Raw genomic sequence first — 24,273 nt, 5'->3', positions numbered from 1 at the left:
CTCTTTATTGTAATGGTCTCTCTCTCTCTATTCACCTTCTTATTTTACTGACATAATAATAATAAAAGCTACAAGAACCCAAACACAGTGTTTCTCAAACTAGGTTTTAATACAAAGTTATTAGTAAATAATAATTCATATGTTAACTATTTTTCATATTTAATAAAAACTATGAGAAAAAAGCCTTGTTTATATTTTCTTTTATTTACCAAACTGCCCCCAGTTATGCACATCTGACCCCCAGCTTGCCACTCTGCCCCCATATATGCCTTATACCTCCTATATGCCAGAGATTCCACTGTGCCCCCGATATGCCTTATACTCCTTATATGCCAGTGAAATGCAACTGAGCCCCGATATACCTTTTAATATCGATATGCCTTATGCCCCCTATATGCCTTATAACTTCCAATATGCCACTCGCCCCATTTATGCCTTATACCTCCCTATATGCCACTGTGCACCCTGATATGCCACTCCGCCCCCCATAAATGCCCTGCACCACCCTGAAATTCATTATACTCCCTGATTCACCACTCTGCCTCCCCCAGATTTGCCACTCTGAAATTCATTATACCCCCATACACCACTCTACCTCCCCTTATACACCACTCTAACTCCCCCAGATATGCCATTCTGCCTCCCTGAAATTCATTACACCCCCATACACCACTCTGCTACCCTGAAATTCATTATACCCCATACACCACTATAACTCACCCATACACCACTCTGCCTCCTCCCCCCTCCCATACACCACTCTGCCTCCTCCCCCGCCCATACACCACTCTGCCTCCTCCCCCTCCCATACACCACTCTGCCTCCTCCCCCTCCCATACTCCACTCTGCCTCCTCCCCCCTCTCATATACCACTTTGCCTCCCCCCCATACACCACTCTGGCTCCTCCCCCTCCCATACACCACTCGGCATCCTCCCCCCTCCCATACACCACTCTGGCTCCTCCCCCTCCCATACACCACTTTGTCTCCTCCCCCTTCCATACACCACTCTGGCTCCTCCCCCTCCCATACACCACTTTGCCTCCTCCCCCTCCAATACACCACTCTGGCTCCTCCCCCTCCCATACACCACTTTGCCTCCTCCCCCCTCCCATACACCACTCTGGCTCCTCCCCCCATACACCACTTTGCCTCCTCCCCCCTCCCATACACCACTCTGGCTCCTCCCCCCCCATACACCACTTTGCCTCCCCCCCGTCCCATACACCACTCTGGCTCCTCCCCCTCCCATACACCTCTTTGCCTCCCCCCCTCCCATACACCACTTTGCCTCCTCCCCCCTCCCATACTCCACTCTGCTTCCTCCCCCCTCCCATACACCACTCTGCCTCCTGTCAGCAACAGAGGTTCACAAGACACCAGGGAGCCGGGTAGAGAGGCAGAGTGGCATATGGGAGGGGGAGGAGCCAGAGTGGTGCATGGGAGGGTGGCTCCCATACACCCCTCTGACTCCTCCCCCTCCCATACACCACTCTGCCTCTCTCCCGACTCCCTGGTGTTTTGTGAACCTCCGTTGCTGACAGGCACTTTCACTGCAGCTTCATAGAAGCCTCAGTGTAAGTGAAGGGCAGTAACGGAGGCTGTCTGTGCTCATCGCGCAGACCCCCACCAGCTGACAGAGAGGATGATCCTCTGCAGGAGACCTCGATTCTCTATCAGCTGGTGGGGGTCTGCGCGATGCCTCCGTTACTCACCTTCACTTACGCTGAGGCTTCTATGAAGCTGCAGTTTAAGTGCCTGTCAGCAACGGCGGTTCACAAAACACCAGGGAGTCGGGAGAGAGGCAGCGCAGTGTATGGGAGGGGGGAGGAGTCAGAGGGGTGTATGGGAGGGGGGAGAGAGACGGAAGTGAGAGACCGGCCGACAGTGAGGGGAATCCAGGTCCCCTGCAGCGTTGCGGGGGATCTGGATTCTAGTGTAATAATCCGATCTCTGTTTGAGGTCAGATTATATAAACTCTTTTTATAATCGATAAAAATCAATTCGACTAATCGATAATGAAAATCATTGTTTCAGCCCTATTTTCTACACTGCTTTGTCAATAACTGCCCCTTTTGTATTTTTATCCCCTTGTGTATTGATGCCCCAGCCAGGCCCCCTTTACTATTGATTAATGTCCCCCCCCAACATCCTTGTGTATTGCCCCCCTTTGTGCATTTATGCCCCCACATCCTTGTGTATTAATTTATGTGATGCCCTAGTCAACCCTTTCCCTTGTGTATTGGTTAATGTGATGCCTAACCATCCTCTTGTCTATTGATGGCCCATTGCCATGTGTATTACCCCCACCCACACTCCCCCTGTTTATATTTATTTTGTAAGACCGCCTCCGAAGTTAAAGCAGGTGGCGGAGGCGGTCTTGCAGCCTTTGAACTTCGCAGCAGGGTGGCCGCTTTGAATGTAGTCGGCCTCAATTGGCCGTGGGCCACACGTTGGACGCCCCTGGTGTAGCGTGTTACCAATTGTCTTCTTGGGGACTATGGTCCCAGCTACCTTGAGATCATTGACAAGATCATCCTGTATAGTTCTAGGCTGATTCCTCACCATTCTCATGATCATTGAAACTCCACGAGGTGAGATCGGGGGAGATTGACAGTTATTTTGTGTTTTTCCATTTGCGAATAATCGCATCAACTGTTGTCACCTTCTCACCAAGCTGCTTAGCAATGGTCTTGTAGCCCATTCATGCCTTGTGTAGGTCTACAATCTTGTCCCTGACATCCTTGGACAGTTATTTGAAATGCGTTATTCTGGATTTTGTTGTTGTTATTCTGTCTCTCACTGCTCAAATAAACCTACCATGAAAATTATAGCCTGATCATGTCTTTGTCAGTGGGCAAACATACAAAATCAGCAAGGGATCAAATCATTTTTCCACACTAATACTGCTGGATCATGTAACAGGCACTAGACTCATTCCTCCACTAGTAGGTCTGTCCTGTTTGAAGAATTAAGGTTGACCCTGGCTACCCTTGGCAGTCTCCAGTGATGATGATAATGAAAAAATGCAAAACACTAAACATCAAAATATCCCAGCCTTATTATTTTTTGCAAAATATATGCATTTTGCTACTCTTTAATCTGACTTGGACCATGTTAAACTACATATAAGAATACCTCTTTCTCCATGTGTAATCCTTCTGCACGTACATTCCTTTCAAAAATCTCTCTTTTCTCAGACTGGGGGCTTGATTTTCTGTACACCAGTATATAGTCAATACGACACTTCCCATCATTAAAAAATAATCCATTAGTTCTGTTCTTCTCTGGTGCACTTAAAACCTAAATATAAAAAAATATAACAATCATAATTCAATTATTTTATAGTTCCAAAAGTTTTACTGTTGTGAAATTACACCAAAGCACACAACTAAACGAAATAGGGTAGATTTAGAAAATGGCATAAAAGCGAGTGAAAAACATCAAATTACTATGAAGTTCTATATATTCATGTTCTATGATCAGGTCTATAAAATTACACAATTTGAATTCATTTATGGGAAACAGAGCCAGACTGGCCTACCAGAATCCCAGGAGATCTCCCGGTGCGCCACCTGCCCTACAGCCGGTCTTGAGCAGGGCAGAGGGACAATTGATCTTAAAAGGTGCCTATCCAACTTGGAAAGGCCCATTCGCAGAGATGGGAATGCAGCAAGGTTACGTAACAAGAGGTTATGTGACTCTGCAGTGAAAAATTGGCTGAAGCTGAAAGAAGCCTGAAGAAAAGTAAAGGGTAAGGGGTGAGGTGAGTGACTGACTGAGTATGTATTCATGTATGTATGTTAGAGTAAATATGTATGTATGTGTGTCAGCATGAGTGTGTATGTATAAGTGTAACTGTTTGGATGAGGGGTGTTTTTTAGCATGAGTGTGTATGTATAACTGTGCCTGGTAGCATGAGTGTGTAAGAGTTTGTGTGTTGGAGTGTGTGTTAGCATTAGTGTGTATGTGTAAATGTGGGTGTAAACATGAATGTGTATATGTAAGTGTGTTAGCATAAGTGTGTGTTTTAGAGGGAGTGTCTATATGTAAGCATGTGTGTTAGTATGAGTGTATATGTATATATGTATGTTAGCATGAGTGTGTGTTTGTATGTGTGTAGCATGAGTATATGCTTGTGTAAGTATGTGTTAGTTTCAATGTGTGTGTGTAAATATGTGTGCCATGTGTAGTATAATATGGGGTGAGAAAGGAAATGAATGGATGAATGAAAATGAATGGATGAGAGGATAGAAATGATGGTGGGGGTTACGAATATGGTGGTTGGGAGTAAGGATTGTGGTGAGGGATGGGAATGAATTATAATGTGAGAGGGTGTGATAATGGGCAGGTATAGCTCCCACACTTACCCCTCCCTCATTCTCCCTCTCACATTTTTAGCTATAAATATTTTTTAGGAGAGCTACGGGTTTATTTGTGCTGTTTATTATCTATTTGTATTTTAAAACACTTTTTTTCAATAATTTAGTTAAATAAACTTTAAAATGGTTCAGGTTATAACAGTGCTCTTCCAGTTGGTCCCAACCCATTACTTGATGTTATGGGGTGCAGTGATATTAGGAACTATGTGTTTTCATGCATATCTTATTTGTATGGGACCTCACATATGTGTTGTGTGCACAATAATGGTGCCATAAAAATAGGGAGCTGGTATTTCATTATTTCCAGGGCTAGTTGGTATTCTCAGTCTGGCTCTGTTGGGAAACTAGTAAAGGGGTAAATATAATTGGGCTTCTTCAGTAAAAAAAAATATAAAAAAATATGAGGTATAACAATTTTTCACATGTTGACCCACAAAGAGCAGTAATCATTATGAAAAGCACAAAATAGGAAGCTTTACTTAAAAGAGTTGCTTAGTTCATTGTACTGTTATATTGCTTTTCTGACTTTAAGTAAAAAAATAGCCTGAAGGAAAGTGGAAGGCAAAGAGAAGGGACTACATTTTGGAAGTTTTTTTTAAAGCTCTAAGTAACAGAATGAAGTTTTCATCAAAAGGTTAAAAGCACACTAGGTTTTACAGAGTATTGTGCTTTGATCATCCATGGTATGTATTAGCTTACCATTGTTACCTTTCATAGGCATAGGTACTCTGCTAAGATTTTTTTACAGTTTGATGTTCATTGCCTATTAAAGCTGCTAGGGGTAAAGGTCTGAGAAATATTTCAGTTGAAAAAAAAATCCTTAAAATAACCTAACTCTACTTTCACAGAATCGTTTGCTGATAAAACCAATGTGAAAATAATGAAGAAAATCTGAACAAGCTAAACATAAAAATTGGGAACATTCTTTAATAATGATTTGTTCCTTTGCAGGTCACAGAATAGTATGTCATTTTTACAGTCTTTCCCCTGATCCATCACTTCTTTCTTTTGAATATGGTTTATAGTTATAACTTATAATGACATACCTGAGAGATTGTAATGACCACTGCTACCATTATAAAATGCGTAGTATTGGATTTATACACATAAACCAAGTGAAAATAGTAAGAACTGTTTGCAGTATTTTAAGTTTGCAGCTGAAACATCTCTTGTTGATTTGGCATGTCAAAAAGTTTCACTGTGCTAAACTGCTCTGTAAAGCTGCATGACAATTTTATTGTACTGTATATGTATTAGGTACCGAAAAACAGATAAGACCCAAAATTAATAACAAATAGGTAATAACTCTGAGGTTTTAGTGACCAGATAGGTTTTTTTTTTTTAAAAAGTGCCATTCCATGATGTGTGTTTGTCTCAGCAAAGTTTTTAATGTGTCACAAATTAATGATATAAAAACATTTGAAATAATAATAAATGCTAATAGATGATCTCATTACTAATGATACATGTATTACTGTTTTGAAATAATGCATTTTTATATTCTTTGGGAGAAATTGTATACCAAGCTGGATATTTCTCAAAGCCAATATAGTATAGCCCTAATTTTCCAATCTGTGTAGTATCATATTGTTAGTACTATAAATAATTTCACAGAAAAAAAAATAATTGGATGTGAAATAAATTACTGCTTAATAACTCTGGATTTAGGGAACACTACTAATCATGGGTAACATCTATAAGAAAGGAATGGCCATGATAGAATTACTTTGGGTAGGAAACAAAGTTGTACCTCGCCTTCAGCATCCAACCTGCTCCCTTCATCTGACATGCTTGTCAAATTACCGCCATGAAGCAAAGAGTCATCATCTTTGGAAGGACTGTTTGCAGCTTCTAAGTCATCAAATAATATATTTATATCTTTAACTCCTAGGAGAAAAAAAGGAAATGCTTCACTACCTATTAATATTTGAACACAGAGATGGGTAAAACACGGCCTTCTATTTGCCGTTTACTGAAAATTAGACATACCCATAATGGCCTTTTTGTTTATTTCTTTGTGGCTTTTAAAGAAAACCATTACAATACGAAAAGAGACAAATAAAAAACATGACATTTTATGCCTATGTCAATGTAATTTCAAGACTATGTATTTTTGTGAATGGTAGGCATTCCTTGGTAACTCAGTTAAATGAAACTACCGTACGTTCATATCTTTACATTTAGCTTTCATCAAAAATAATATACAACTAAATTATAAGTTCTTTGATCCTTGTTTCTATAATTTATGTGTATATGATACAGTTAAAATTATTAAGTACATTTTCCTCTTAAAACAATAGTTGCTAGCTGTGTAAGAATGTGTTACCTGGATAATGAATCTCAGTCTTCCCATTTGAGAGAGCACATTTTCCAGCAGAAGAAGACTCCATTCTTATTCCCCTTCTAAGTGGAGGGAGTGAGGAATGCCTGACCACAATCTGATCACTAGCAAGAGAGTGGTTTGCAAGACTTTTCCTCTTATGAATTTGCAAATGTTTGTTAGACCCATGGATGGATATACTTATTCCTGAAGAAAATAAATATTAAATACAGTCAATATTTATAACAGAATGTGGAAATCATCAATAACATACAGAATACACTAAAGCATCATACAGTGGCAAAGTTTGTGGTTGGATGATCCTGTGCTGAGGCATTCTCATTCACAAGCTTGGAAGCATTATCTACTCACTACATAATTGATCTTGAAACTTAAGGTCTAGATCCACATTGGATGAAGCCTAGGTCAGGTTAAATTAGGTAAAGTCTATAAGAGAAAAGGGTTTTTTTCACAGCATATCAGGGGATTTAATGTTTACTACAAGCAGGGGGGATATTTAAATTATGCCAATTGGGTCTAAGGTGGCACCAGAAGATTGGTGCAGGCCCCTAACTTGGTAGAATACATTTATGTTCTTGTGACACATCTACATGTGTTCCTTCACTCGGCTGCATCATGATTAGATTATACAACGTTATATTAAAATCTCTGTTCCCTCCAATATACCACCGGATAGGAATATACCCTCCTTGTGAGGGGTCTTAAACAGGGATAGACTTGAGGGGTGGCAGTTGTATTTGTTTGGTAAGAAAGCTACAGACTACAAGTGAAAATTCAATGTGAAAAACTGCAGACCAAGGAAAGAAAGTATAAACCCCCTTTAATATCTGTAAACACATTCCTTTTTATGCATAGAAAGAACTGTGGATATATATAATTTTTTTTTTACATATTTATAATCCCCCCTTCTTTGCATACTACAAAGTTAGATTATTTAAGGAAAATAGACTTTAAAATGGACTCTATGGGTTGTATATTTGAAAAATATAAAAGATAAGTCTATATTAAGATTTGTAAGTATTATCTACCCACTACTATTTTGTATTTTGGAATTATAAAATAGCTACACACGTATTTACACTTTATAAGCATTGCAAACTTTTTACTTCAACAAGAATTAGGGTTTGTTTTGGGGGGTTTTCTTCTCTTCTCTCTTTTCCGTGCAGTGTGATATAGTGTCGCTTATGGCTCTGGTTCAAGACAAACCTTTGCTCATGTCTGCTCAAGAGGAAAAAATGGCTCAAATGCCAATGGAGGTGGAGGTTTACAGGACATTGTCATATACTATTTTTGCTTTGTTTGTCAGCCAAAATAGTATGTATATTATATAATTTGTTTGTATTACAGGAAGAGGAGATTGAGGTTATAATGGAAAATAGACAATGGTTAATACTCTTGGCTTAAATTCAAAAGATCACTATTAGCAGATTAATTATAAAAATAAATAAAAAAGAGAAGTAGAAATATTGATAGCCGAACATTTTAAAATAGCAATAATATAACAATAAACAGACAAGGAAGCTATATACATAATAATGGTTTGTCCAATCAACCAGCAACTCTTTACATTTATTAATTCATATGCTCCAAATAAAAACTTGGTAGATATTCCCCCCAAAATAATGGTTAAAGTAGGCATAATTAAGGAAGGCCGTATAATATTGTCAGGATATTTAAAAATGGTGGTAGAACCTTTTATTAATAAAAACTGCTTAAGGGGCTAATAAGACAAGCAACAATATTACAAAAATTTCATGATAGCTGGAGGATTTACAATCCTGATATTAAAAATTATACACACTTCAGACATCAATCTAAGTAGAAAAAATGGTTTAAAATTATGTGGATGGATCATAACGCAGTGACATTATGTATGAAAGTGGATAGTAGGCATGTTACACATGCATCCTATAGACTAAACAATAATTTGTTAATACCACAGGAAACCCAAATATTTATTAGGAAAATGGCAGCTTTTCTTTAAAGAATATATAAATGAAAATATCACGTTTGACCAAATTTGATGCACATACAAATGTGTGATGAGATAATATTTAATCAAATTAGGTGCCAAGTTAAAAAAAAAAAAAAGAGATATTTAGCAATTATACATAAGTTTAAACAATCTTAGCAAAAGAAATAAGAAGAACCCCTTACAAGAACATGTTATACTAACAGATAAGATAACGGGAGCGCAAATCCGTAGGTTCAGGTCAGGAGTTAGGGTCCATAAGAGCAACTCTATTGGTCGCTGGCTGAGGCCTCCTCTAGCATCAACCAATTGGTTGATGCCAGAGGAGGCCCCTGCAGGCGACCAATAGAGTCGCTCATAGTGATAAAAATAATAGTGATCAGGCGCTAAATATTTATATCATTAAATAATTATTATAAAAAAATTTATGTAAATATATATATAAGTGAATATAGATAGTGCTGCAAACACTAATATGGTAACCTCAAAATACCTATAATAGTAAACAAAATATAATAAAGTGTTGCGCCTGTAATTATGAAAGTGACGGTGAATTACTTATTACATCAATATAATGTGCAATATAAATAAACGAAAAACAATACTTATATTGATTTTCCAGTCTCCATTTGTTGTGTCAAAATATGTATCAATATATGGAAACAAAAAAGAAACAAAAAATCATAGTGCTTTCCACAAATATATGTGAATCAAATATATCCTCTATATGGTGTTTCACTCACATGGAGATGAGCAATAGGTTTGCTCTGACTTATTGAATTGTATAACAAAGGAGTTTCAGGTCCGTTCCCGCCGAACAAGTTGTTTCAGGACGCCCTCTCCGAATCACTTCTTCGAGTATTATGCCGTCCACACAGCAGGAATGCGGGTCGAATCAGTATGAGAAATAGAAAGGCAGGGAGGTGAGGTATAAATGTATATTTAATATTAAAAAAAGTGCAGCATGCTTATATTTAAAAAAACTATCTGTAGCACGTCTGAGTCTCTCCGTTCCTTTCCAAGGCGAACGACTTTCAGATGTAGCGCGATGACGCAATCCAACGCAATCCAACACGCAAACGCGTTTCACCCAATCAGGCTTCTTCAGTGACGCCTTTCTATTTCTCATACTGATTTGACCCGCATTCCTGCTGTGTGGACGGCATAATACTCGAAGATGTGATTCGGAGAGGGCGTCCTGAAACAACTTGTTCGGCGGGAACGGAGCTGAAACTCCTTTGTTATACAATTCAATAAGTCAGAGCAAACCTATTGCTCATCTCCATGTGAGTGAAACACCATATAGAGGATATATTTGATTCACATATATTTGTGGAAAGCACTATGATTTTTTGTTTCTTTTTTGTTTCCATATATTGATACATATTTTGCCACAACGAATGGAGACTGGAAAATCAATATAAGTATTATTTTTCGTTTATTTATATTGCACATTATATTGATGTAATAAGTAATTCACCGTCACTTTCATAATTACAGGCGCAACACTTTATTATATTTTGTTTACTATAATAGAGTCGCTCACACTGACCTTTAACCCCTGACGGCGAACGTATGGATTTCCGCTCCCGTTATCTATGCAGCATCCCAGGGGTTAACAGGAGCGGCCGTGCGAGTGAGCCTATTGGTTGCCTGTAGGGGCCTCCTCTGGCATCAACCAATTGACTGCGGAACTTGGAAGAGTTAAAGGTCCGTACGAGTGACTCTAATTGTTGCTCGTACGGACCAGTGGTCTCCCCAGACTAAGTTTCGGCACCAGGATTTTAAAAGTCTGTACGAGCGACTCTATTGATTGATGGCCGGTGACCAATAGAGACGCTCATATGGACCTCTAAAACCTTGGCGCCAAAGCTGCTGCGTAGTGCGTACCGTGTTAATCCCCTATATTAACTCCTTCTACAGAAAAAGGCAAAAAACTAAGGCAAAAAACGAACATGAAGAATGTACACAAATATTTGCCCGAACCCAACATAGGAACTTCGTGGAATATGAAGATTTTTTTCCCCATGAAGACGAACACGAATAGTTGGCTAGCGCCCAAGTCTAATAAGAATACACAAGAACAACAATGGAACATCCATAGAAAGCCATGTTTGACCAGATTCCCAATTGATTTTTTTCTAAACTTTGAAAAAGCCCCTAAGTAGCTATTCTGTGTAGAATAAATCGCTGTAGACATAAATCTACTAATTGGGAAAGACCCTCACACAATCCACCTATCCCCAATATAATTGGCCTACCAAGTGGATTGGTGAGGGACTAAGTGATGGATCTTAGGCAAGAAATAAAAAGTCTGAATAGTCAGTTTTTCTTATAAATGTATTTCATCTGTTGATAATACCATGATATAACATGTAGAGAACATGTAGAACTGTCTGTTTGCAACAAACCAAAAATGAGTGTAACACATGTAGTTTTTGCTTTCAGAGTACAGAGTACAGGGTATTTATGTGAGTATATATTTTATATATTAGTTTCTAAATGCAGTCGACACCCAGGACTAAATTTAACCAGTTGTTATAGATTTAGCTACATTTTTAAAAAAGCAATTCTGGTGCAAAGTCCTAAGTATGAAGCAATTAATGGGAGCATTATATTGGTTTTTAACAGATTCTCGCACCCGGGCCCTGAGGCGTCTAGTTACGCCCCTGGTCAAGTGTCATCATTATGTGGTAGCAAAGTGCAAACCAGGTAGGGAACCCATCACCAAATATAAATTTGACATTAATCATTAAATTTTTAACAACGAGAACCCTTTGTCTTGTTCAAACATGATGATACATGTCTGCATTCTTCCTCTGACATCAGCATTGTTTCATATTAAGTAAACTGTGCACAGCCTAGAATATATATTATAACTTACTTATTTATTATTATTATCGTTTATTTATATAGCACCAACAATTTACGCAGAGCTTAATACAATACATTTATTCAAGGGGTATGACAAGACGAGAATTGACAGACTATGACAAACCGATACATTAGGTGGAGAGAGCCCTGCTCGCAAGCTTACAATCTTGATGTGTCATTTAGTTATTATGATATCTATCCTGCCTAGATATAACATCACCATCATCATGTTCTAGCATAATCAAATTATGCACAGCTAACACCTATATTATTGTTATTTCTCTATATCATCAATGTATCATGGCTTGAATCACAATAATATACAAATAAATGTGAATTAGTAAAGTAACATACACTGAAGTATGCCATGAAGTTATGACCACTTGCCTAATATTATGTAGGCCCCCCTTTTGCCACCAAAACTGCCCTGACCTGCTGAGGCCTGGACTCTACTAGACCTCTGAAGGTGTGCTCTGGTATCTGGCAACAAGACGTTAGCAAAAGGTCCTTTAAGTCCTGTAAATTGTGAGGCCTTCATGGGTACATCCTGGTGCCATGTGTTCTCCAGGTAAGCAGCACACGCTAACATGGCCATCCACGTGATGTAAAAGAAAACATAATTCATCAGACCAGGCCACCTTTTTCCATTGCTCCGTGGTCCAGTTCTTATGCTCACATGCCCTTGTTGGCGCTTTCAGCAGTGGACAGGGGTCAGCATGTGGCTATGCAGCCCCATACGCATCAAACTGTGATGCTCTGTGTGTTCTGACACCTTTCTATCAGAACCAACATCAACTTTTTCAGCAATTTGAGCTACAGTAGCTCATCTGTTGGGTTTGACCACATGGGCCAGCCTTTGCCCTCAATGTGCATCAATGAGCCTTGGCTGCCCATGACCCTGTCGCCGGTCCACTGCTTTTCCTTCCTTGGACCACTTTTGATAGGTACTGACCACTACAGACCGGGTGCGCCCCACAAGAGCTGCAGTTTTGGAGATGACCTAGCCATCACAATTTCCGTCACTTAGATCCTTACTCTTTCCCATTTTTTGTGCTTCTAACACATCAACTCTGAGGATGAAATGTTCACTTGGTGCCTAATGTATCCCACCCACTGACAGGTGCCATGATTAACAAAATTATCATCATTGTTATTGCTTTCACTTGTCAGTGGTCATAAAGGTATGGCTGATTGGTGTACATAATCCATCAGCTCTGGAAATATGTACATATTGACAGATACAAGCACTTTTATGCATAACAAGTATGTTAGTGTAGAGTAAGCAAAACATAAAGATGACATTGAAACCTAAAGTGGCTGCTCAGATTATAATTGGACCATTTTCCATTCAGTGTGAGGCACATCATAAATACGGCAATTATACCATACCTTTGGCCATGGTCATATCTATACTGCTAGGCTCTTTGTGGTATTATACGAATCAGCTACAGTGATTCTATAGATAATTATTTTACTGTGTTTTAGCATTCTTCTAATCAGAGTGAGTAACCATAGTTAATGAGGATCTCCATGTACAATTATTTCTAATACACTGAATAAACAATTGTACCTATTAAAATGCGTGGCTGCTTTGTCTATTCCAGGTAAGCTTCTAGCTCTTATTTGAAAACCATTTCATAAGTACAGTCTGGTCAAACATACTGGGAGTTATTACCCAATAATGGACTTGAGTCAATGACTTAACTAAACCTTAATTGGCCTCAACAGTGTAAAAGTAAAAATACACAGTATGCAATTTAACAGCCAGACTAAACCGCATTGAAAGATTGCATATTTGTCTGTAGAAAATTCTACATTGAAACCATTGACAACCCTGCCCTGAAAGCGCATCAGTGAGGTGGGCAATGAGTATGAGCACCTAAAATGGAAACATTTGAGTCTATATATTTGAGACCATCACATCTTTTGTCTAACTTCCACTAGACCTAACTAAACTAAAAGTAGACACCCTAAAAGAACCCATTAAACACACTGCACATGCTATAAAAGATATCAACCTCATCACACCTGTACTATTTACACATTACTAAGCATGTTCAGACCTCACTGACAAGTTCCATCACTGTCAAATGCACTGCTACTCATATGCATATCACCCCTATTTAACAAAATACGGTGTCAATTGCCAATCACACTGTCCAAATAAAAATGTAAAATGTATAGCATGCTACAAGTAAAATGTGCTGTTCGCTAGTGTTTATGAATGCAGTGTTTGTAATATGTGTAAAGGTGTATTATGTGTATTTAGTGTGCAACAGTCTTTTCTTATACCTACTGTAAAATAGAGTGAATATGTTGTTTCCCTCAGTCACACAACCAGTAAATACAATAAAAAGAAAGTGATATTGTGCGCTTTAATTATAACTCTAATACGTATGCAACCTTTGAATAATTAATTTTTCAAATATTCCAGAAATACTCCAAAAAAAGAAACAAAAGGAAAAACAAAAATATTTTGTAGTAATCCTTATAAATGTTGGCCTCTTGAATGTAATTATTAATGCACTTTATTGGAGTGCCACAAGCACTTCAAATTAATATCCTGGAAAGCCCTTGCACACCTTCAGACACATTCTCTAAAATACCTCTGGTGTCCCTTTGTTATTGCAAGTTTCCCCACCAGAATTGGTTGTAATCAGCATTTGCAGCTCCAAAATCATTTTGTAGTATGTCTTTGATCTAATTGGTGAGTCAGTGGTTTAACCATTCTCGTAGATCACATTCTGGTCAGATTTTGTTCATTTACTTTTAGTAAGATTGCTATGTACATACTATGTACAGAACAACTGTTCTATACTTTCTGACTACAACTAGTTTTAGTCAGGCCTATTGAATTTAGCCCAATATTTCACGACCAATGTTTTTCTTTGTTCTTTATAATTTATCAAGCCTGCACTTACTAGCAGTGAGTCATATTTATTTTATGTTATATTTTAACTCGTCCATGACAAACAGCACATCAGGAAAGAAGGTCCTTTCTGCCCCACAGGCACACATCATGTCTTTTTCTACATATAGTATTCCAGTGTAGGCACAGAACTCTTTTGTGTGACCCTTGAATAATATAGATTATTCTGTTGCAACCCAGGCAGATACCAGACCTTTTTCTTCACCTCTAGGGTTACTATTTTACCTTTTAGTATACCAGCCTTATCAAATCAGATGTAAAGATGATAACATTTGAAGAAAGGAACTCCAAGGTCTTCAAGGCTGAATAACAGATCCTGCTACCCAGTGGCGTACTTGCGGGGGGCACACCTCCCAGTGTAACACTCATCATGGGGGTGCTCCCCGATGTAAACAATTTGGACCGGACCAGGGAGGCAGGAAATAATGTGGTCACATAAAGCGAGGCTGCTCACAGCCGGAGGAAAAAGCTTTGGTTAAGGTAAGAGGTTAAGTAAAGGAAGGAGGGAGAAGGTAATGGAGGGAGTATGCTTGTAGGACTGCATGTACATTAAAAGAGAGAGTGTATAAGTGTATGTATACATGTGTGTGTAAGCATTAATGTGTATGTGTCAATATGTGAGCATGGATGTGTATGTGGGAGAGCCTGAATGTGTGTGTGTGAGCATGGATGTGTGTATGTGAGCATGAATGTGTATGGGTAAACATGTTAGCATGGATGTGTGAGTATGGATGTGTCTGTGTACGTGTGTGTGGTCATGAATGTGTATGAGTGAATGTGTCAGAATGTATGTGTAAGTGTGTGTGAGCATGAAAGTGTATGTGTGGGCATGGGTGTGTGTGTGTAAGTGCGTATGAGCATGTATGTGTAAATATTAGTGTGTGTGCATGGATGTGTATGTGTAAGTGGGTGTGTGAGCATGGATGTGTATGTGAGTATGGGTGTGTATGTGTTTGAGCATGGATGTGTATGTGTAAGTGGATGTGAGTATGAATGTGCATGTGTAAGTATTTCTGTGTGAGCATGAATGTGTGTGAGAGGGAGTGCGTGTTATCATAGATCGTAACTTAACTAATTTTCAAAATGTTGAAAATTATTGGTGCATGAAATGTATTAGATAAAATTATTCACTGATGGTTTTCTGTATAGGGATGGGACACAAACCTTCTTTATGTCTGATACACTGAATCTCGCTAATATAAAAATCGACATTCCAATATAAAAATCTAATTTCAGTTACTGCACAATTCCCCTCTATGTAGCCTTTCTAATTTGTTATATTCTAAATAGATTAACTAAAACCATTATTTTCCCAAAATGATAATGTCAATCCCACCTCTGCTATCATGTATTCTTGTTTATCATTCAACATTCATAAAAGAGCACCTCCAATGGCAGCAGTGAAAACATCAGTAGAACTCCGGTACAATACCTCCTAAAATGACAAATAGGCAATACCATGAATTTAAATTAGGGCTTGACAAAAATCCCTTGGTGTTTGTCAACACATCCAGAACATCGTGGAGCCCCCTCCTCTGCGGTGAACTGGACTGTCTGCAATTGGAGGTGCAGGGCCGGTTGGAGGGATTACTGATCTTCCCCTAACTGGCCTAAAGTAAGCATGAGGTCGGTTCAGACCTGTTGCTCACTGCTCCCTTGCGAGAATGAGAGAAAATGAGAAAAAGGAGAGATAGGGATAAAAGGGAGAGATAAAAAGAAAAAGGAGATGTGAGATAGAGAGAAAAGGAGAGGCAGAGAGACATGGGAAAGATAAAAGGGAGAGGAGATATAAACAAGAAAAGGAAAGATAATGTGAAAGAAGAGATACAAGATAAATGGAAGACATAGGGAGAAAAGAGAGAAATAAAGAGAAAAAGGTGGATAGATAAACAGGAAGAGATAGCGATGTGCAGAAAGGGGAGAGAGACTGAGAAAGGGGGGAGTGTGTTTGTGTTTTGAAAGCATCTGTATGTTAGTGCAAGCAAGTGTGTGGATGCAAGGGCAAGGAGATATAGGGAGAAAGGAAGGGGTAACAAGAAAATGGTGAGAGGATATGAGATAAGGGGGAGATAATGTGAAAGAAGATAGATAAAATAGAGGTAGAGAAAAAAAGGTAGAGATAAAAAATTGGAGAGATTATAAGATTGTAAGGGGGTTAAAAAAGGGAAAGATAAAAGAGAAAAAGGGAGAGATAAAGAGGAACAGGGATATACAGAAAGAGGAGAGAAAAGAAAAAGGTTGAAGTAAAGAGAAAGAGGAGGAGAGATAAAGAGAAAGAGTAGGATGCTAAAGAGAACAAAGAGAGATACAAATAAAGGAAAAAAGGAGAGACAGAAACGAGAGATAACGAGGAACAGAAGGGGAGAGCTAAAGAGAAAAGCGAAAGAAAGAGAAACAGGAAATAAAGAATTTTGGCCCACTCTTCTTGGCATAGTTGCTTCCCTTCATTGAGGTTTGCAGGCCTTTGCTTATGCACAGCTCTCTTAAGGTCCCTGCCACAGCATTTAAATAGGTTGCGGTCTGCACGTGACTGGACCATTGCAACACCTTGATTCTTTTCTTTTTCTGCCATTCTGTTGTAGATTTGCTGGTGTACTTGGGATCATTGTTCTGTTGCATGATGCAACTTCAGCCAAGATTTAGCTGTCGGACAGATTTGACTCTAGAATACTTTGGCATACGGAGTTCATGGTAGACTGAATGACTGCAAGGTTCCCGGGTCCAGTGGCTGCAAAATAAGCCCAAATAATCACCCCTCCACCACTGTTCTTTACAGTTGGTATGAGGTGTTTGGCATTGTGTTAACAAACTACTCATGCTTCGGCTTTTAAAGAGGTGGTTACACTTGCTGATGGTGGTCAATTAATACTGAATACTCACGCGGCTGCATATATATATATATATATATATATATATATATATGAATATATATATATGAATATATATATGATTTTAGCTTTACCCCCTTACTTTTGTCCCTGTCTCCCCATGTGTCCCCCTAAATATGATGGCTGGAGGGTCACTGCTCTCAAACCCATCAACTCATCATTCAATGTCTTTATGTACTTTGCTTTGTGCACATGGTCATACTGGAGCAAGAAAATAATCTTCCCTAGACTGAAAGCATAGAACTGCCAAAATGTCTTTATAAACTATGGCATTAACATTACCCTTCACTGGAACTAAGGGGCCCAGCCCAAACCCTGAAAAACAGCCCCAGCCAATATCTGTCCTCCACCAAACTTTACAGTCGGTACTATGAATTCCTCTAGGTCAGTGGTTCTCAACCTTCCTAATGCCGCGACCCTTCAATACCGTTCCTCATGTTGTGGTGACTCCCAACCATAAAATTATTTTCGTTGCTACTTCATAACTGTAATTTTGCTACTGTTATGAATCGTAATGTAAATATCTGATATGCAGGATGTATTTTCATTGTTACAAATTGAACATAATTAAAGCATAGTGATTAATAGACTTGCGCATTCGTCTTCGGGCGAACATGAAAACGAGCACGAAGAGGCCGTTTTTTTGTTCGTTCCGAAGACACGCCGAAGAGAATACAGTGCCGGCAAAACGTAGGAGAAGACGAAGACTCACAACCACGAAGAATCGAAGATTCTTCGTGATCGTCTTCGTTTTTGCCGCGCAGCCGCCAAAATTTCAAACAGGAGTGAGCTGATCTCGTCTGTCCAATCAGCTCACTCTTGTGACGTCACGCTAAGGGTCTCGTCCAATGCCTGTGCTGCTGTTTTTTGAATTCTGAAGGCGCCTTTATAAGACCAGAGCTTGCCTGAGAGATCCATTCATTTTTCGCTGTGACTGCTTTGGCAACACTGCTGTGCTGCATCCGAGCGTTACAGAGAGAGATTGTTCTGTTCTGTGTGAGACTGGTAAGCCTTAGCCTGCCATTTCTCACAGTGTACTTCATCCTCACTTCAGTGCTACTTAATATAATTAATAATAATAATTTGATTAATTTAATTTTTTTTATTTAATTTGTCATCAACTGTAGTGTAAGTGCTGTTGAGTTGACAGTGCACCCAGTGCCTCAGTGGCACTGGGGTGCCCTTGCCCTGGGCTGGCACTAGTGCCTATTGCCTGTCCTGCTTAAATAAATTAAATAGAATTTATAAATAATAATTTAATAGAATCTATAATTTAATAGTTCATTATTATATATATATATATATATATTTGTCATATATATATATATATTCTATAGTATACTAGTGTAGAGTGTACTGTAGACATTCATCTACTAGTGTCTAATTTAAAATCAGTAATATTAATTAATATAATTAATAATTGAATTCATTATAAAATTATATATATATTTGTCAGTTATAGTTAGTAATAGTATACTAGTGTAGAGTGTACTGTAGACATTCAGAACATCTACTAGTGTCTAATCTAAAATCAGTAATATCAATAATTCTATAATTCTTTCTTGTCTTAATAGTTAATTAAATTAGCTATAAATAAAAGTAATAATATTAAATAATTACTACTAGCGTATAGTTCAGCTAATCTTATTAGTACTGGTGCTGCAGCTCTATAGTTTGTGCTTTGTTTTAGCAACAGCAAGAGACCAAGTCAATTTTTCTTAATTAATCTTTCATTTTATTTCATTTGTTTTGCTCACCTCAGTCCATCAGTGAAGTGAACTTGTTGGGCTAGTGAGTGCAGCCGCATAAGTGCTGTGTTTTTTTTTGATCAGCAAGCAGTGATGTTAACTGTTTTGCAAAGATTTTCTCATTTATTTTACATTTTATTTCAATTTTATTAAAAGTACCCTTAGTGTTTTGCTCACCTCAGTCCATCAGTGAAGTGAACTTGTTGGGCTAGTGAGTGCAGCCAGCAGTGAAGCTAACTGTTTTGCTGTGACATTTTATTTTATTTCTAATTCTTTTCAAGAAAAATTGACTGTGACGAGCTGTACTAAGCAAAGCTTCAAGCTACTAGCTGTAGTACTAAAATAATTCTAATCTTCTTTAATCTTAATCTATAATATATTATAAATAATATATAACAATATAAATTCTAATTCATAATCTATAATATAAGTAATTCTAATTCTAAATTCTAATTCATAATCTATATTCTTCTATCTATAATACATAATATATAAGTAAATTATTTCTAATCTATTAATATTATATAACTTAATATTAATTAATAAATCATATACTGAATCTGATTTAACCTCACTTTAGCTTAGTGGGTTTGAGAGCGTCTGCCTAGAGGTAGACTTATAGTAAGGAAATATAGCTTTAGGCTAGCATAGTAGTAGGCTAAGCTCTTAGGCCCGTGTAAATTCAAATTAAAAATAAAATACTGCTAGTTATTAAATAGTTAATCTTGAGTTAATAATTTAAATAACTTTAGCACTTTGGCAGATTGCACACAGCACAGTGCAGTAGTGCATAGTTTTACTTTTTAAGCAGTAGCACTGAAGAGAACTTCCTCTAATTTTTTGTCTTTAATACGTTTTTCCTTTTTTTTAATTTTTTTTTTTTTTTTTTTTTTTTATAGTTTTTTAAACACTACACTACACTACACACACAACACAAAATTTGAAATGGATCCTCCTTTTGGGACTAAGGAGGGACAAGCTCCATCTACCACCGCCACCACCAGCACCACCACCAGCACCACCACCAGTTCTAAGATGCAGCCTTTGCGTCAGTCTAGTCGGCCAAGTAGGCCAAGCTCTCGCTTATCATTTGGGGAAGCATTGCTTGAAGGATCATCAAGTAAAGGAAAGGCACCAAAAGCAGGCAGTAGTAGTGCGGCTAGGCCCACAAGCTCTATGGTTTTTTACGGAAAGCCTAAAGCACCAGAAGCACGTTCAAAGTTAAAGGGTAGCACAAGTAGTACCAGCCCAGTGACTAAAAAGAAGTGCCTTTTGCCCCAAGCAGCATCTTCCCCATCCACCAGCAGCATGCAAGGTACCAAGCATAGCCAAATTAGCAGCAAGACTCAGAGGGGTCCCAAACAAAAGCGATCTCATTCCTTTGTAGGGAAAACCACCACCACCACCACCCCCACCTCTACCACCACTAGTGCTGCGCCTACTGTTCCCACTGGTACCGCCACGCCATGTCCTCCTAGTACCTCTAGCAAGCCACCAAGTCCTTACAAAATTTTTGTAAAGACAGTTAGAGAGAGGGCTACACATAGTGGAACTCCACCTAGCGAGGTAGCAGAGGAGCCTGAGACTGAGAGGCCAAGTGCAGAGTCTATTCTTCCTGCTCGCACTACTACTAGTCACGAGTCTCACGACGATATCAGTCTTAGCTCCAGCCTAGCAGGAATTCCATTCGATCTGGCTAATGAAGAGCTAGACTATGAGCCAGAGGAAGTAGAGGAGATGAGTGGTCAGGAATCAGATTCCTCAGGGAGCAGTGTCCAAATGACTAGTGCACAATTTTCCCCTGAGCCTCCACCTTCTCCGCTACGATCATCACCACCACCACCACCACCAGCAGCAGCAGCAAAACCTAGCAAATCTAAAGCAATTAGCAGTCCCACTATGGCCAGTACTGTTACCACCAGTCCCACCACCACTAGTTCTGCCTCTGTTCATCCACCCCGAGCAGTAGGAGCAGCACCCAAGGCACACTCCAAGGCTATGCGCGCCCCAATTTGGGAGCACTTTGAAAATGTTGAAGAAGGGCGCTATGGAAAGTGCAAACGTTGTGGGAAGCTAATAAGCAGAGGGAAAGTGTCTGGCCATTTTACCAGTGCTAGCATGAAGCATCACCTCAGCACTCAACACAACGCTGTGCTATTGGGGAAAGATGCAGAGGGAAAACTTAGTGCAGGCAGCATAGCTGGTGGCCGTGGAAAAACCCCAACAGCTTCTTCTTCTGAGCCAATAGCAGCAGCAGCAGCAGCAACTAGTGCTGGCAGCCAGAGACCAAGGCAGGTTGGAGCACTGCATGTCCAGCCCACCCTGGAACAATTTGTGGCATTCCAATCCAAAAGGTCAATGCCCAAACAGCAGGCCAATAAAGTAACGCGACTGATTGGTCAGTTCATTGCTGTTGGAGGGGCATCCTTCTCTATGATCGAAGGGGAGCCTTTCAAACAATTGATGGCGGCTGTGGCTCCACAATATACAGTTCCGTCACGTTCCACTTTCAGCAGGAACATTGTCCCCTCATTGTATCGGTCCTGTGTTGCAGCAGTGAAAGAGGAGCTTTCCAAGGCTGCTGGTCAGTCTGTTCATTTCACTACAGATTTGTGGAGTGCACCTAGCGGCCAGCATGCCTTTCTTTCTTTGACAGCACACTGGTGGCAGCCCGGTGTGTCTAAGGAAGCTGCTGCAGCAGGCTACCGATCTTTCCTTCTCCATGCAGAAGTGATGGATGAAAAGCACACTTCCCAAAACATTCTGCATGCGATGAGGAAAATGTTTAGCCTTTGGGTGGGAGCAGAGGCGGGCACCAATGTTGAAGTTGGTTTTGTGGTAACTGACGGAGGTGCCAATATGGTGAAAGCGCTGCGAGATGGTCATATTGTTGGTGTGCGCTGTGCAGCCCACATCATCCATCTTGTAGTGAAGGCAGCAATGTCAGAAGGAACTAATGTGGCAGCAGTAGTTCTGTCCCGCTGCAGAAAGATCGCTGGGTACTTTCACCATAGTGTTAAGGCTAGCCAACTTTTGAGGGAAGAGCAAGAGAGGTCAGGTCTTCCCGTACACTGCCTACGTCAGGATGTCAGTACACGGTGGAACTCCACGTTAGACATGCTCGAGAGGATTTTGGAGCAGCAGAGGGCAATCCATAATCTTGCCTCAGAGCACAATATTGGGATTACCTCTCCATTGAATAGGGAGGATTGGACAGTGATCGCCCAGCTAGTGGCAGTCCTTAAACCATTCAGGGATGCCACAGAAAATTTAAGCTCAAACACTGCCAGTCTGGCCCAGGTAATCCCAGTGTTCTCCCATCTAGGCAGCAAGATGGATGTGTTCCTTGGAAACCGTGAGGCTGTTCAAGGTGGCACTCTACATCCTGACATAGCAGCCATAGTCAGGAAGCTGAAGGATCTGCTAAAAGTACACCTTCGCAAACGAATGGAAGAGAGTCCCGAAATGATGCTAGCGTGCCTTTGCGATCCAAGAATTAAGGGAAAGCTAGCTTTGAAATTTAATGTTCTCAGTAGCTACCGGGAGCAATTGGTCAACAAGGTGCGTGACTGGCAGCGTAAAATGGGAATGCTGTCCGAGGAGGGAGAGGTGCAGGAGGAGGAAGAGATGATGTGGTCTGCTACTCCTAGCAGCAGCATCAGCAGCAGTGCCACAAGCAGCACAACACAGCTGAGTGGAGCAGCTGCGTTTTGGGAAGAGGCACTTGGGAGTATAGTTGGACCATCTGACAGAGCTAGCAGCAAAAAGGAGAGTAGTGCTGCTGAAATGGTCAAACTTTACCTCTGTGAAGTTCCTTCTGCGCCTAATGTTGATCCTCTTAGCTACTGGGATGAAAAGAAGAGTGTGTGGCCTGCACTCTCATGGGTTGCGCAGCAGCTACTATCATGTCCGCCAACCACTGTTCAAAGTGAGCGCGTGTTTTCTATGACTGGAAACATACTGAGTCCACAGCGCTCACGCATGGCACCTCATCTGATGGAGCAGATTGCCTTCCTTAAATTCAATCTGCCCAAGTTGGGTTACCCAGCTCTTAGCTTGGAAAGTTAATTTTTTTTATCTGTAATGTTTAAGGTAGTTTCTCCCCCTGGTTGCACGTGTTTGTGGTGTGGCAACGTCTGCTACCTCCGCCGGTGTAGCCAATTTACGCTAGGGCCTAGTGTCTGAGTTCTGGAAGTCCGCTCCCAAACGCCATGGACTGACAGACTTTCATGCTTTGCCCTGGGGTGAAACAGGTGAGCGGGTCGTCAATTGCCCACTCATTCACCTTTTTCCTTTTCCAACGGTGCTGCTGGTGGTGGTGCCAGCATCTTTTGCCAGTTCGCTTCCTGGCTGAAATCATGCCTCAAATGTCCCTAATGGAGAGGGTAGTTTCTCCCCCTGGTTGCACTTGCTGCGGTGTGGCAATGCCTGCTACCTCCGCCGGTGTAGCCAATTTACGCTAGGGCCTAGTGTCTGAGTTCTGGAAGTCTGCTCCCAAACGCCAAGGACTGACAGTCTTTGGATGCTTTGCCCTGGGGTGAAACAGGTGAGCGGGTCGTCAATTGCCCACTCATTCGCCTTTTCCAATGCTGCTGCTGCTGGTGGTGGTGCCAGCGTCTCTTCTCTGCCAGTTCGCTTCCTGGCTAGTGTCATGCCTTAAATGTCCCTAATGGAGAGGGTAGTTTCTCCCCCCCTGGTTGCACTTGCTGCGGTGTGGCAACGCCTGCTACCTCCGCCAATGTAGCCAGCTTACGCTAGGGCCTAGTGTCTGAGCTCTGGAAGTCTGCTGCCAAACGTCTAGGACTGACAGTGTTTGGATGCTTTGCTCTGGGGTGGAACAGGTGAGCGGGTCGCCAATTGCCCACTCATTCGCCTTACCCAATTCTGCTGCTGCTGCTGCTGCTGCTGCTGCTGGTGGTGGTGCCAGCGTCTCTTCTCTGCCAGTTCGCTTCCTGGCTAGTGTCATGCCTTAAATGTCCCTAATGGTAAGGGCAGTTTCTCCCCCCTGGCTGCGTCTGTTTGCGGTGTGGCAACGCCTGCTACCTCCGCCGGAGTGGCCAGCTTACGCTAGGGCCTAGTGTCTGAGCTCTGGAAGTCTGCTGCCAAACGTCTAGGACTGACAGTGTTTGGGTGCTTTGC

General features: G+C 40.5%; 1 protein-coding gene across 1 annotated transcript in view; it reads right to left on the bottom strand.

Annotated features, from left to right (window-relative positions):
• Positions 1 to 6,772, bottom strand: part of ANO4 (anoctamin 4) — an 81,429-nt gene extending 74,657 nt beyond the window's left edge. Inside the window, exons 1-3 of the mRNA XM_089486074.1 lie at positions 6,709 to 6,772; positions 6,133 to 6,269; positions 3,139 to 3,303 (exon numbers count right to left, since the gene is read on the bottom strand). Coding sequence (XP_089342200.1) covers positions 3,139 to 3,303; positions 6,133 to 6,269; positions 6,709 to 6,772 — 366 coding nt within the window. The remainder of the gene's footprint in view (positions 1 to 3,138; positions 3,304 to 6,132; positions 6,270 to 6,708) is intronic.
• Between the last annotated feature and the right edge of the window lie 17,501 nt (positions 6,773 to 24,273).

The sequence above is a fragment of the Sceloporus occidentalis genome, unplaced genomic scaffold (genome assembly GCF_023333645.1).
Source record: "Sceloporus occidentalis isolate IW3139 unplaced genomic scaffold, rSceOcc1.0.p SCAF_28, whole genome shotgun sequence".
Taxonomy (NCBI): Eukaryota; Metazoa; Chordata; class Lepidosauria; order Squamata; family Phrynosomatidae; genus Sceloporus; species Sceloporus occidentalis.
The sequence above is the reverse complement of the archived record's forward strand: the minus strand, read 5'-3'. Positions and strand labels throughout refer to the sequence as shown.